The sequence below is a fragment of the Panthera uncia genome (genome assembly GCF_023721935.1).
Source record: "Panthera uncia isolate 11264 chromosome D3 unlocalized genomic scaffold, Puncia_PCG_1.0 HiC_scaffold_8, whole genome shotgun sequence".
Taxonomy (NCBI): Eukaryota; Metazoa; Chordata; class Mammalia; order Carnivora; family Felidae; genus Panthera; species Panthera uncia.
The window spans coordinates 11,279,502-11,293,047 of record NW_026057586.1 but is presented as its reverse complement, the minus strand read 5'-3'; the positions used below and the strand labels follow the sequence as shown (position 1 = coordinate 11,293,047).

The 13,546-nt window shown below is 37.2% G+C and overlaps 1 protein-coding gene across 1 annotated transcript in view; it reads left to right on the top strand.

Annotated features, from left to right (window-relative positions):
• The window catches only part of CDH7 (cadherin 7), a 121,843-nt gene extending 113,403 nt beyond the window's left edge, over positions 1–8,440 (top strand). Inside the window, exon 12 of the mRNA XM_049619704.1 lies at positions 5,743–8,440. Coding sequence (XP_049475661.1) covers positions 5,743–6,236 — 494 coding nt within the window. The 3' untranslated portion in view covers positions 6,237–8,440. The remainder of the gene's footprint in view (positions 1–5,742) is intronic.
• Positions 8,441–13,546: the final 5,106 nt, after the last annotated feature.

Below are 13,546 nucleotides of genomic sequence, written 5' to 3'. Positions count from 1 at the left end.
GTGCCAAATAGAGAACATGTAACAGATTTTCAGTAATAGTGGTGCAAATCAAGAGGATCAAAAGACAGTGAAGAGTTAAAAAGTAGTTATCGAAGGGCTAAGTTCTACTCGCACATGGATAGAATAAGCATTTACAAATTAGTGAATGTGGATATAGGTTATACTAGCAGATTTTCCATTTAAAGTAGGTCACTTTTCAGTTACACCTAATAGACACAGTAATAATTGTAGTGCAAGAGCTGTTTTGCTGTTCAATGCATCATTTGGCATAAAATTTTAGAGTAGCGTACGTCAAGATAGTATGCAATTAAGATTTTTCTAGTATTTTTGAATCTTTATTTTGTCCGAAGACGTAGGTTATGGTTCACAAGTGTGAACTACATCAATTTAAACTTTCAGGGAGTAGCCTCATTAGTAAAAATAACAAGAAACACCTGAAATAAATGCTAACAACAAATTGAATGAGCTATTAACAAACTAGTATAATTTTAACGTGTTACCAAAATGTTTTTTTTTCACTTTAACAATGTCTTGAGTGTCACACGTGCATTTTACACGAAAGCACATCTCAATTCGTGTTTCAGACAGGAACAGCCAAACTTCAAATGCTCAAAGCCACAGGCAGCTAGTGGCTGCTGTGTTAGCAAGTGAGGATTTAGACAATTTTATTGACTAATAAGGAATTCTGATGATTCAGAGAGATCCGTAGAGAAAGTAGTGTTTCTAAGTGATGGTGGTTTATCCTTCAAGTCTTAAATCATGTTTTCTCTTTTGTGAGACTTCTCTGAACATCGTGGGCAAAGTACACCTTTCCATACGTATTTACCTAGCATATGTTACTTTGCTCTATAATCTATTGCATAATAGTTATTTGTATACAAAATACTGAACTTCATAATGCCGAGATCCATTTGCATCTCTCTCCAACCCCTACTTTATTAATTTAACTAGACTTATTGAGTGCATATTTACTATCAGATATTGCTTTTTGTGCTTAAAATACAACTGTGGGGAATAAACTCACTGACGGTATAGGGATTACAGTTGTAGAAAATCAATTGCCCAGTGGAAAAAAAAAGGAATTAAAAGTAATTTAGGTTTTAACCTTCGGTGATAGTCTCTAAACAACAGGTTAAACTTTACAAAGTGATGCCGAACAGTACAAAGACTTCCACTTTGATGTACAAAAAGAACCTTTCATCGAGGTCTCAGATGGAAAAGAACTGATTTGATGGTAGTTTGCACGACTGGGTGCTTTAAAATGATCTTGGCTCAAAATTTGAAATATGCTAAAAAATAACTAAATACATTCAGGGAAATGGTTTTCCTTTAATATAAGTAGGCTTATCAAGCTGTGGTAGAACTTGTACCACATCAGCAGCGTTCTGCCAGGTCCTGGGGACCAACACTGGATGTTGAGAATTCTGGTGTTTGCAAGCTTAGAACATCCCGTGCGGGGGATTCGGGGATGACCACTAGGTGTTGAACTCAGTAGCTGAGAATACCCTGTAAGCGTTTCAAGAGCTAATCTGGATGACTTTTCAAGCGTCTGCCATCTTTCAGAAAACAAGACACTTGATGATGCAAGTGTAGTAGAGAGGGGGCCTCTTAATCACAGGGGCCAGTAACGCTACGGTTGACCTCTAGGAAGCGTGGCTGGTTCCACTGAAATGCTGCCAAGATGATTAAGTGAAAATGAATATCTGGCACAAACCACGGTGACGTTGGGACTATAGGAGCCCGCTAGTTTATAGGATGCTGTGTATTTTACACTTCTGTATTTTTGTCCATCTTCCCTTTTCTTTCTCTCAATGTGGGAGGACGGTGCTGTTCTCGTAGGTATGCTTCTTTGCACTGGTGGGTGTCTGCACTTTCTCACAGTGAACTGCATTATGATTTATACTGTATTTCTCTTTGTAAAGATACAGCTACCAAGTTGGGAGCTGCGTGGATGCAGGGATCCTCCCTTATCAGGATTTTGCCAAAAACCAGCACCCCAGCCGACGTACCGGGATACTCAGAAAATGTTGAATGTTATAAAACTGAATTCTAAAACCAGAAATTTTAGTTAACAGTCTGCTTTTGCTGCTGCAACAGCACTGTAATTGCTTTGCTAACATCTACGCTGCCCTTCTTCCTATCCTCAGTCCAATCTGAATTATATTGTTTTTGAAAAACTAATGTGATCATACCATACCAGCCTCAGACCGCATTGGTCATCTCCACCTTTCTTTGCCCCACAGCTTTGTTGACTTCCGACCTTTGCTGACTGCTCGCTTGTACCAAGAGTAACCTTCCATATCACCCCTCCACCGTCACCCCAACCCCAGCCTTCAGTGACCCTCACTTAAATCTGCCTTGCATGGGTCTGTTTCTTCTGTGGATCTTGGAAAGATCATGTTTCCCTCTTTTGCAATCATTATCCCAGTTCTACATTGACATTTAGTCGTCTCATTATTTGATGGATATCTGCCTTCCCATTTAATTATAAGTTCCTTGAGAAAACTTATTGTGTCTACTTCTGTGCTCAACATTATATCATCCTACCTAATGCCTACAAGAAATGGTTAATGCACATTGGTTAAACATATATAAATTCATGAGCCACAGACCCATTATAACTTCCACGTGTCTCGACTAAATCTTTATGCCTGCACTCAGAAGTATCCTTCATATGACAGAAAAGACAGATGAGGAAAACCTCCTAAACTATATAATCTTGTGCTTACTTAAGCAGAAAATATTCTTTTTAATGCAGGGATTATCTCCATAGACCCTGAAGAGCAGTTAATACTTGTTCTACGTAAAGGTTAAATTTTATTTTTTATATGTGCTCATGTAGTTAGAAATTAATATTCTCCTAAGTCATTGAAATGTTAAATTCTCTAACCTTCTAAAACACTTCATTTTTTTTCCCAGCTTGAGGCAAGACTGAGAAATGAAATAAACTCTATAAGATACTAATATCCTTAACAGGTACTGAACCTACGAGCTGACAGATTCCGTGGGTTCTGTCATGTTTCACTTTTACTGAACACTACACTTGAGCATCCAAAAGTAAGTTTATCAGCAGAAAAAACAAAACAACATTTACAGGGGTGCCTGGTGGCTCAGTCGATTGGGCGTCTGACTTTAGCTCAGGTCATGATCTCATAGTACGTGAGTTCGAGCCCCACATTAGATTCTGTGCTGACAGTACAGAGCCTGCTTGGGTTTCTCTTTCTCTATCCCTCCCCCACTCCCGCTTGCCTGTTTTCTCTCTCTCTTTCTCTCTCAAATAAACTTAAAAAAAATACATTTACAGCAGAATATAAGAAATGGTGGCTTTATGTTATTTATATATAACATATAAATCTATATAACATATGTATATAACATAAAACATTATATATCATATACCATATATATAAATGACAAAGTTCATTATATGAAGAGAATTGAGAATTTTGAAATATTTTGCCTAAATACTGATTTAAATTAAAAGTGCATCTAATTATCACCTAATTCTTACCCTCTTCATAGCCCCATTCACTCTCATGCCCATCCATTTCTTCCATCCTCTGCATTCGGTTGGATATTTGCTCTGCCTGTTTCCTTCCGACATGTCTTAGAGATTTCTCCTGTCCCTCCCTTCACCTGTCCCCCAATCATGGCTCTCTCGGATACTCACTTTCCATTCTCTGTCTTAATCTGACTTCTCCAGTGATATGATATGGCCCCTCTTTCTTTCTGTTTCAATTACCTATATTTGGGTGTATGGGAACTATGTAAAAAAGTTTCAGAAGCTAAATTTATACAGAAATCTAAAGTTATTTACTCGTATGTGTTAAAAGGTACTGGTGTGCCTTTCTCGGAACTAGCAAATGGTCACTTGAGCTCTTGGCTTGTGTCTGAATTACCGTCTATGGAAGTACTAAGCTCCTAGTGTTCTAGAAAGTGCACCAGCTTTGAGGCCGATGGAACTAGAGAACACATCATTCCTACCTATTGCATTTATTTCATGACCACAGGCAGGTTGTTTCAGATGCCTAAGACAGCTGTCAAACAAGAACATAACATGCCCCAGAGAGCTATTCTGAGGGTCAAACGGTAGACCTTGTTTGTAGACCTTCCTTTTTTGCTCTACTGCCTTTTCTGTCTCTCATTTAATCTTTAGTGCACGTGCCTTGCCATAGATTTGCTGCACCTTCTACTTTGTACCTAACTTCATTATTTCTCCTCGGTCAGAGGAGAAATTTTGAGTTGATGTTCTTAGTTGACCAGAAGATAACAATGAAAACTTTACTTTTGCACACAAACAAGTACCTGGCATTCTACTAACTCTATTTACATTCCCTCCCCTGCCTCCTACCCCCACCCCCTCCCAGTCTCTACCCTGGGACCATTTGCCTATAATTATCACATGTGGCTAGACTCAGTAAATTTGAGTACTGGCCCAAGATCACCCAGCTAACTAATATGTGAAAAGGCTGGGCTTTTATTCAAGGCCCACGCCACCACATTACAACAGAAAAGGACTTATTTAAAAGTAAGTGCTTAGAACTTTGTTAAAGCAGATTGAGACAGGATGGACTAGGTCTCACCTAGTCATTGCTTTTAATCACTCTGAATTACAGTGATGTCCTCCTTGGTTTTATTTATTCTTTTTTATTTTCAAATGTATTCTTAATGCCAAACTAAGACCTCTTAAGATATTGTAAATATAAATATTTCAAATGTCTTTTTTTAAATAGGCTGAGAGTAATGGTTACTTTGGGCCTTTTAGATCTTCAAGAAAAAAAAATTGGCTGATGTAATAGAAAGGTAATTTAATTCTTTAATTTATATATTTTGAACTCCAAAATTCAAGAATACTTTTTTTTTTCACTCTAACTAAATCAAGTACCGAGGAAATCTGATATGTTCCCAATCCAGCTAGCATTCTGTCACTCATAGCCTGAGCAGAGCAGAATCTTTCTTAGTAGCATGTACTTATTGAAAATACAAGGAGTATATTCAGGTGGTTTAAAACCAGTAACAGCCAGTGTATCTGTTGTCCTTTGCTTTCCAGTATAACCATGTGCTTTATTACTTATTCTGATAAATCTCTTTTTGGCTAAGCTGAAAATCTCACAAGCTATAATCTCTTTCCAGGTCTAACGCATAAAGACCAAGTTCAGTATTTCATCCTGAAAGTGAGACTCAGTTTACTAGAGAAAAGCTTTTTTAATCTTCATATATGGTCTGACATACTGGATTTTATTTAACAGCGGAATTTCTTAGACAAGTACTAGGCATTTCTTCAAAGAACCTGACCAAATGCTAAAATCCATTTCCTTCTGAAATTGCCGTTGTTAAATTAGACCTAAAACATTTATGAAAGTCATTTTGCCTTTCCAGCAATTAAGGAGTTCAAAAAAAAAATCACTTTGTGTTGCATAGCTTTGAAATCATTATAGTTCTCCTGAACTTGCCCTTCAATTTGCTCTATCAAATATTTTGCAGGTTGCCTTAAAGCGGGAGACATCAATTCCGAACAGGTGTGGAAAAGGGTTTCTTGATGTCTAAAAGTGTCCTTATTTTAAACGCATTTTAGCAATTTTAGCACGTCTGCCGCTGTGAATTCCCATGCACGTAGGTGGCCAACTCATTTCACTTTGAAGAGCAGAAAATCTGTAAGTCGGGATCATAGGCCTGATTTCACCATGATGAAGGGGCAGTTGGCCATTTACTGAAACCTGCTCCTTTCCTGTCTCGTTTTAGTGTTGATCCTCCTCATCGTCACCATGAGAAGACGGAAAAAAGAGCCTCTCATTTTCGATGAGGAGAGAGATATCCGAGAAAATATTGTGAGATACGACGATGAAGGTGGGGGAGAGGAAGACACAGAAGCTTTTGACATGGCCGCACTGAGGAACCTCAATGTCATCAGAGATACCAAGACCCGAAGGGATGTGACTCCAGAAATTCAGTTCTTGAGTCGACCGACTTTTAAAAGCATCCCAGACAACGTCATCTTTCGAGAATTTATTTGGGAGAGGCTGAAAGAAGCTGACGTGGACCCCTGTGCTCCCCCCTATGACTCCTTGCAGACGTACGCGTTCGAAGGAAATGGCTCAGTGGCTGAATCGCTCAGCTCCTTAGATTCCATCAGCTCGAACTCTGATCAGAATTACGACTACCTAAGTGACTGGGGGCCTCGCTTTAAACGACTCGCAGATATGTACGGCACCGGCCCCGAGAGTTTGTACTCATAGCCCCGGAACCTTAATCTGAAATGTACTGGAGAAAAAAATAAATAAATAAAAGCAAAAACGAAACAAGGCAAAACAACGAGACAAAACAAAACAACCCACTACATACAGAAAACAAGAACTCGACTTACTAGAGAGAACGGTTGTACATATTTCTCCATTTTTAACTGTTTGGGCGTTGGCCTTGGTGAAGTGTATCTCCATTAGACTTACCCAAGGGACTGCACTGACCACAGACTCTGAGCATTCGAAGGCTTTTTGATAAAACGAAACGCTCAGTGGTTTGTGAATAGATAGCAACTCTCAGATACCTGCAAAGCACCTAACCTCTATGAGCAAGTAGTGCCCTGTGTTGTCCGTGACCCAAGCGTGCCCTGTACAAACCTTCACGGTACTGCCAGTGAGAAGAACAACACACGATGTGCCATTGAAATGTCCTAGAACTTCTCGCGACTCAAAACTCGGGACCAGAATAATTTGCGGTGATGCTTTTCGCTTGCTAGATTACAGGATCCAGCGCAAGTTTACTGCTGCTGGTTAGCAAATATATTTTATTTAGCAGTATATAAATTCTTAGAAAATCCTCCCCGGTCCTCCAATACAAACCGATAAAATTTGGTTTCAGGCAACATAAACCGTTGTTTAGCAAATAAATTACGAAGGGTTCCAAATAAGAAAAAAAAAAAAAAAAAAGGTAAATCATTCCTTTTGAGCTGCTTGTGGAGGTATGAAAAAAAGTTGCTGTCTATTCATTGATTTTTATTATCTCTTCTGATTTATACAGGAGACTATCTTTTCTTTTTTTTTTATTTCATACATGGTGTTCTATTTATTTTGGAGCTCCAATCTCCACGAAATTCAGGTCCATCTGACTGCCTCATAGAACTAAGCTCGTCAGAACATGCTGATTTTTCTCCAGGCTGAGCTAAATGAAGGGAATGAAGCATGGATATGGAGAAGAAAATAGAGCAGTTGAGCCCTTTTCACATCTCAGAGAGGATCCCAGCTACAAGGACATACAAGATGTTCATCTGAGCCATTAGAATGTACCAAACAGTGGAATAAAAATATTTGTATTTTGGAAAGATTTCAGAATTGAGATTTGTTTTGGATGCAAGATGTATTTTTCAAGGTCACAAGTTCTCTATGCTCCAAAGACTTTTAAGAATTTGTTTTCCCCAACCTTTTTGGCTGTAACCGTATTGACTAAAAGACTGTTTATTTTTTTGTTTTTTTTTTTTTTTTAACACTACCTTAATGTAATGTTACAATTTTCAAAATCCGTCTTTAAATTCTGACGCACACACCTTCCTCAAGAACTAACCAAGCAATGTAGAAGGTCCATACTGGTTTAGAGGGTGCCAAGATGAGGAGACCATTTCAAGTGATCATGTGTGTTTAGGATGGGATTCTTAGAATACGAGTTTTATGACTAAAATAATATTTCCACCTATCACTTTTTCCTAGAATAGTACTAGCTCAATGTGCATATATTGAAATAAGAATGGACTTTTTTCTTTCATTTCTCTCTTTCAGAATAATTTATTGGGTTCCTAATCAATCTACAGATAGTGGACCCTGTAGAGGAAATTGCATTTTAAAAGTGCTTCTTTCTGAAAGACAAACACTGGAATCAGAATATTCATATTTTGATGACGTGAGGAGAAACCAGGATTCTGTAGACTCACGATTCATCCTTAGAAATAAAGTAGGTGAAGGTGGCCTTCAGCCTCATCACAAAAGAAATAAGTCCGTCAATCTGACCATCTGCACTCAGTCCTTTCATTTGAATACAGGTTTGTAAACATTGTTGTGGGACTAGATAGATATGCTTCTTGCTGTATTAATATACATGTATGTGAAAAACTCATAACAGTAAAAGATTCTGTTCATGACTTTTAGTCCCCTATGTAAGTTTTTCGAATAAAAAAAAAAAATACATAGTACACGTACCCAAGTCAATAAAAGCAGAGTGTGGTGCAAGAACTATGTAGGCGTTAAATCAGCAAGGTGCTGAAAAGACAGTTTTGTAATAATCCCCTGTTGTCTGCAGGAAGACAAAATCGTTTAGTGCATTTGGATGATGATGTCAAAACTGTTGCACAGATCACTAAATGGAGGTTTGAGTGTATTTTAGAAAAGAATAATCACATCATTCACCTTTGTCTTGTTTTTAAGTATATATATATATATATATATATAAACATATCTTTTTATTTTTTTTTTCATATTTGCTGATCACAGATTGGGAAAAGAAAAGCTTAAATTTAAATAAAGATTTGAAATTCTTGCCTATACCCACTTGCTCTTTTATGCGTGGACAATGACATCAAGACAGATACTAAACTTGATTCAGTGGGATTGTTAAAAAAATACTTGAGATGGCTGAGAGTGTGTCCCTAATTTAGATGAAATTTATATGAGGCTTTCTATCTAAGCTTACCGGTAACAGGGGTGAGTTTGTTATTTTAGTTTTTTGGGTTTTTTCCCCCTTCCGAAATCCAGTGCCATATATGATTATCTCCATAACACTTGAGAGGCTGGGTTTTAAAACCAGACCCTGTAATAATTGATTAAAAAAAAAAAATCCATGGGGCGCCTGGGTGGCGCAGTCGGTTAAGCGTCCGACTTCAGCCAGGTCACGATCTCGCGGTCCGTGAGTTCGAGCCCCGCATCAGGCTCTGGGCTGATGGCTCGGAGCCTGGAGCCTGTTTTCGATTCTGTGTCTCCCTCTCTCTCTGCCCCTCCCCCGTTCATGCTCTGTCTCTCTCTGTCCCAAAAATAAAAAACGTTGAAAAAAAAAATTTAAAAAAAAAAAATCCATGTTAAACTGAGTCAGGAGATTCTCCAGAAGCATTTAAGTAGATCCCTATTATCTAGTCACTAAAATTCAGTGGTGTATTAGAACCAGCCAGAACAGGCTCCCAAGAACCAATGACGTACGTCTCTTCGCCATCCCCCTTCTGGTGATATCATTTGGTGGGTTGAAGTTAACCATGTAGTAAGATTTAGACCACCATGGAAATAAGCAATTTTTTTTTTTCCTGAAGAGCCACTTATTAAATGTTCACCAACATTTCACTGATTAAATTGCTTTATAAAGGAAACTTTATGATCCTAAATATAGTATGAATGGAATATTAAATAATAATCCTTGGAGCTACAAATAGGACCCACTTCATTATAGGAAGCAATGGCTTGATAATTTCAAGTGCAGAGAGTGGTCTGGAAAGTCCATAAATTTAAATATTTTCCATTTGTCCATATAGGGGCACCATTAGAAACTCAAAGCACACAAAGTAATGCATACTTTTGAACAATTTAATTTCTTAAAAATTTTTGTATTTTATGGGGTGCCTGGGTGGCTCAGTGGGTGAAACATCTGACTTCTGATATGGCCTCAGGTTGTGATCTCGTGGTTATGGGATGGGAACCCCACGTCAGGCTCCATGCAGAGCATGGGATTCTCTGCTTGGGATTCTCTCGCCTCCTCTGTCTCTGACCTTCTCCCACTCATGCTCTTTCTCTCTCTCACTCTCTCTCAAATAAACTTAAAAAATATATTTGCATTTTACTTGTTACTGTTTATGTCAAGGAGATATGTCCAAGCCCCAATTCTGAATTATCACGGCATATTTTAAGTCAGCGTAAAGAATACGAAAACTAAATCTTATCAAGGGAGTGGGCTTTTGCAGATCAAGTCTGAATTATCATTCTGGATTCACAGGTCAGTTTCGCTGTTAAAGCAATACTCTAAGGTCAACTGCAGACCCAAATTAAGAAGGAGAAACAAGAAAAGATCAGCTCTGTGGAGGCAATGAGTAGATCCTTCTATAAGCAATTACTTAGATGAAGCTGTTAAACTTTCCTTTGACAAGAAGCTCACCGGAGGCTCGGTTGAGGTCAGGTAGCTGCCAAACACAGGCAGGAAGTAATCATGTTCAGTAACAATAGCTGCCTTTTCACTCCACCCTCTGAGAATGTTTTAAATTATTTTAACTTCATGCACCATTACATTTACTACACTGGATGGTGAGCAGGATCCAACAATTATTCTCATGTAAAAAGTGTAGTTATGCAAGATACGAGTATTGTGTCACGGGCCACATGTCCAAAGAACTTACGTGCAAATAGTTACATCCAAATCTAAAATCCGGGGGAGCTTAAAATAAGTAGAAATATGTTGCAAAAGGCAAAAACCATCTAAATATTTTACAGTTTTTAAGCACTAGCTGTAAATATCAATCTCCAATTTTCAATTTTGATTTGAAGTCGACTGACAAACTGTTTTAATTAACCTCATTGTTTTTAAATCACTATTGAAAGGTTTATTTACAGATGAGCTCATTAAAGTTGATTAAAAGAGAGCTTCAACTTTTAACTCTTTCCAGTCGAGGATGGCTGGCGGCACAGTGTATATGACAATTAGCAGGGAATGAATTTCATTTTCTGTTAGTCTGTGTTGGTTATCTGGTCTTCATTATGCAGTTTTTAAAAAGTATTCGTAATGTATATTTTATGTATATACGATGGTGTGTGGAAAGCTTGGCAGGCAAAACAAATGCAGTTGCGTGAGCTGACTCCTCATCGGTACAACCCAAAGAGCAAAAGAAGGAGTAATTGCATTTACGTGTTGAGTGTAATTGAAATTGTTTCAGAGATGGGGATAAGCCCTTGAGAAAAGCGAGACTTGATGCTGATTTGGCAGCCATTGTAAAGTCCATTTCCAGGGGTAATTTTTCAAGCGTGTGGCATTCTGACACTTCTTTTGTTATGCTATCTTGTACAGGCTCAGAGGTGAACTGTAAAAGGTCACGTGAGTGTGTGTGTACGTGCGCGTGCGCGGGTGTTTGAGATTGGAGGGGGTGGGGCATCGGAAAGAATGTCTGAAGCAATCTTAGAAAACTGGTCTAACATTACCTTGTTACTGCCAACATATTACTGTCATTTGGCAAATTCTTAATAAGCCATAAGATTAGAATATCTGATATTGACTGAAGGGAGCAATATTCTATTCGCTTTAAAATTTTAACTTAAGGAGAAGGATTTTGGTATTAAGGGGAAAGCATTTAGCTGAACTATCTAAATAATTGGCTCACTTTCTTTTTATTGTGTAGATGTGATCTCATTGTTAACACAGACTATGGAGTTTGAATTATTTATTGTGGAATGTCACTGAGCTTTGGCCTTGAGTATCAGTGTGTTGTACTACGAAGTAACCCTGGTCTGTGGTTATAAAATCTGGGTCAGAAGGCAGTTCTAGCACATTTCTGCTATGCCCTGGATGCCATTCTAATTCTCTGAACCTTTATATCTTCATGATTAAAATTGAGTTAATTACTATCCTGTCTCAAAGGCTTGTGAGCTGATTAATTGAAAGTGCTGTGTAAACTGTAAAATGCTGTAAAAACAAAAAAATGTACGGCTTTATTATGGAAAATTATGGAAATTATATAAGGTTGATTATATGTATTGTTAAGTAGTAAATACAGATAATGTCTGTTTTTGGAAACATGCATTAATGGAAAAAAAAAAATAGTATGCAATTAGTATCCTAAATTGGGAAAGCATTTTCAGAGAAAATTGGCATAATTGATTAAAGCCACTCCTCAAAAACAATCATTTTTGTAAGATCTTTAAAGGTTGAGGTATAATTCAAACCAATTCAGTCACTAATAAGAATTAAGGATAGCCGTATGGGCAGGGGATTACAAATAAATAACAATATTCCCTACTCGTGATCATGACGGAGTGAAAGACGAAGGCCTTCCACTGATCCCAGCCTCATTACAGATCACAAATATACGGGAACAGAGAAGTACACCATCTTCTAGAACATCCAGAGGAAATACAGTGTGGTTCTAGGGAACCCAAAGGTTTTGTCAGTCATGAGCGACATATGTATAATTAATAATTTATACACTTCAAAGAACTAAGGTACCATAATACTGACTTTACATGAAAACTATCCTGTGCTCTTGTTTTGATGACCTAAAACCACTTCCAATATCTTACGGAAGCTTGCTTATTTTAGCCTTTTATAAACAAAGAAGCCATCAGAGATTAAAAAGTAACATGCATAGGATACATAATCTACTCATAAAATGAGTGCTAATAAACTTTCTCCTCAACTTTAGATATTAGTTATCTGGTTATTTGAAGCTCGTATCAACAACCATTCTAAACATACGCATTAATAGCTATGGAATTACTGAGAGTGTTGAGAAGTATGGCATACTCATACTCAAGGACATTAACTCTTGCATTTTTATTGCATTAATTCATGAAATTTTGCTAATCGTTTTTATTTTTATAAGCCATAAAAATGATATGCTCCACTACTGTTTCAAGCTGTATTTTTCTTGTGCGTAGACACTATTTTTTTTAACATCAAGATCTGGCATATACGTCAAATATGATCAATATTTCAAAAGTAATCAGTTTTATAAAACAGGTATGTAGAAATTGCAATTTATCTGCAATGATTTTATAAGGCAAAAAATAAAAAGGAAAAAAACTCACTAGACAAATTTAATGTATATTATGTTTCAAATTGCATATACATATTTAACATTATATATGAGCATACACACATGCCCCCCCAACACAATCTAAATGTTACCTGCTAAATGGAGTAAATGGCTTTTAACATTCTCTCAAGGTAATTATGACTGCTAGATGCAATCTCCGTAATTAAATTATGTGGGAATGCTGAAAAATGATACTGTACATTTGTAAAGCTGTTCTTAGATTCCAGTTTTTTTTTTTATAAAAAGAGAAATGAGCAATTCATGTAAGTAAAATATACAAGATAACTTTCAATGAAACTATTAATGACTATTCATGAGGCTTTATTATAATTATATGAAAAAAAAGTGAACGCTTTTTCTGCAATGTTTTGACTTACGTAAGAGTCAGTTGAATAAATGGATATAACCTAGTTTTAAAAATGCTAATTCAATTAACCACAAAAATCCATCCTGAAAATGTAGTTCCATTTAGCCTGGGCAATGAGACATCATGCAAAAACTTGAAGTCTGATGTATGTCACAACCTGAAGAGATGATTTTTGTTCAAATCAAGCACTGCCTTTCAGGCAGATAGTCTGCTTGAGTACTAAGTACTTGAGATTTTTTTAGTAGATAAAGGAAAGTACAGTTTCGTAACTATACAAGTGAATTGCTGTATACAAAACGCCCAATGAATATGAATCAATTTGGGAAACCAGGCAGTGGCATTATGAGAGTTCAGTTTATTGCCACGATTTCTTGATGTGTGCTTTGCTGGGTTTAAAAATATTAAGAAGCTGTGTT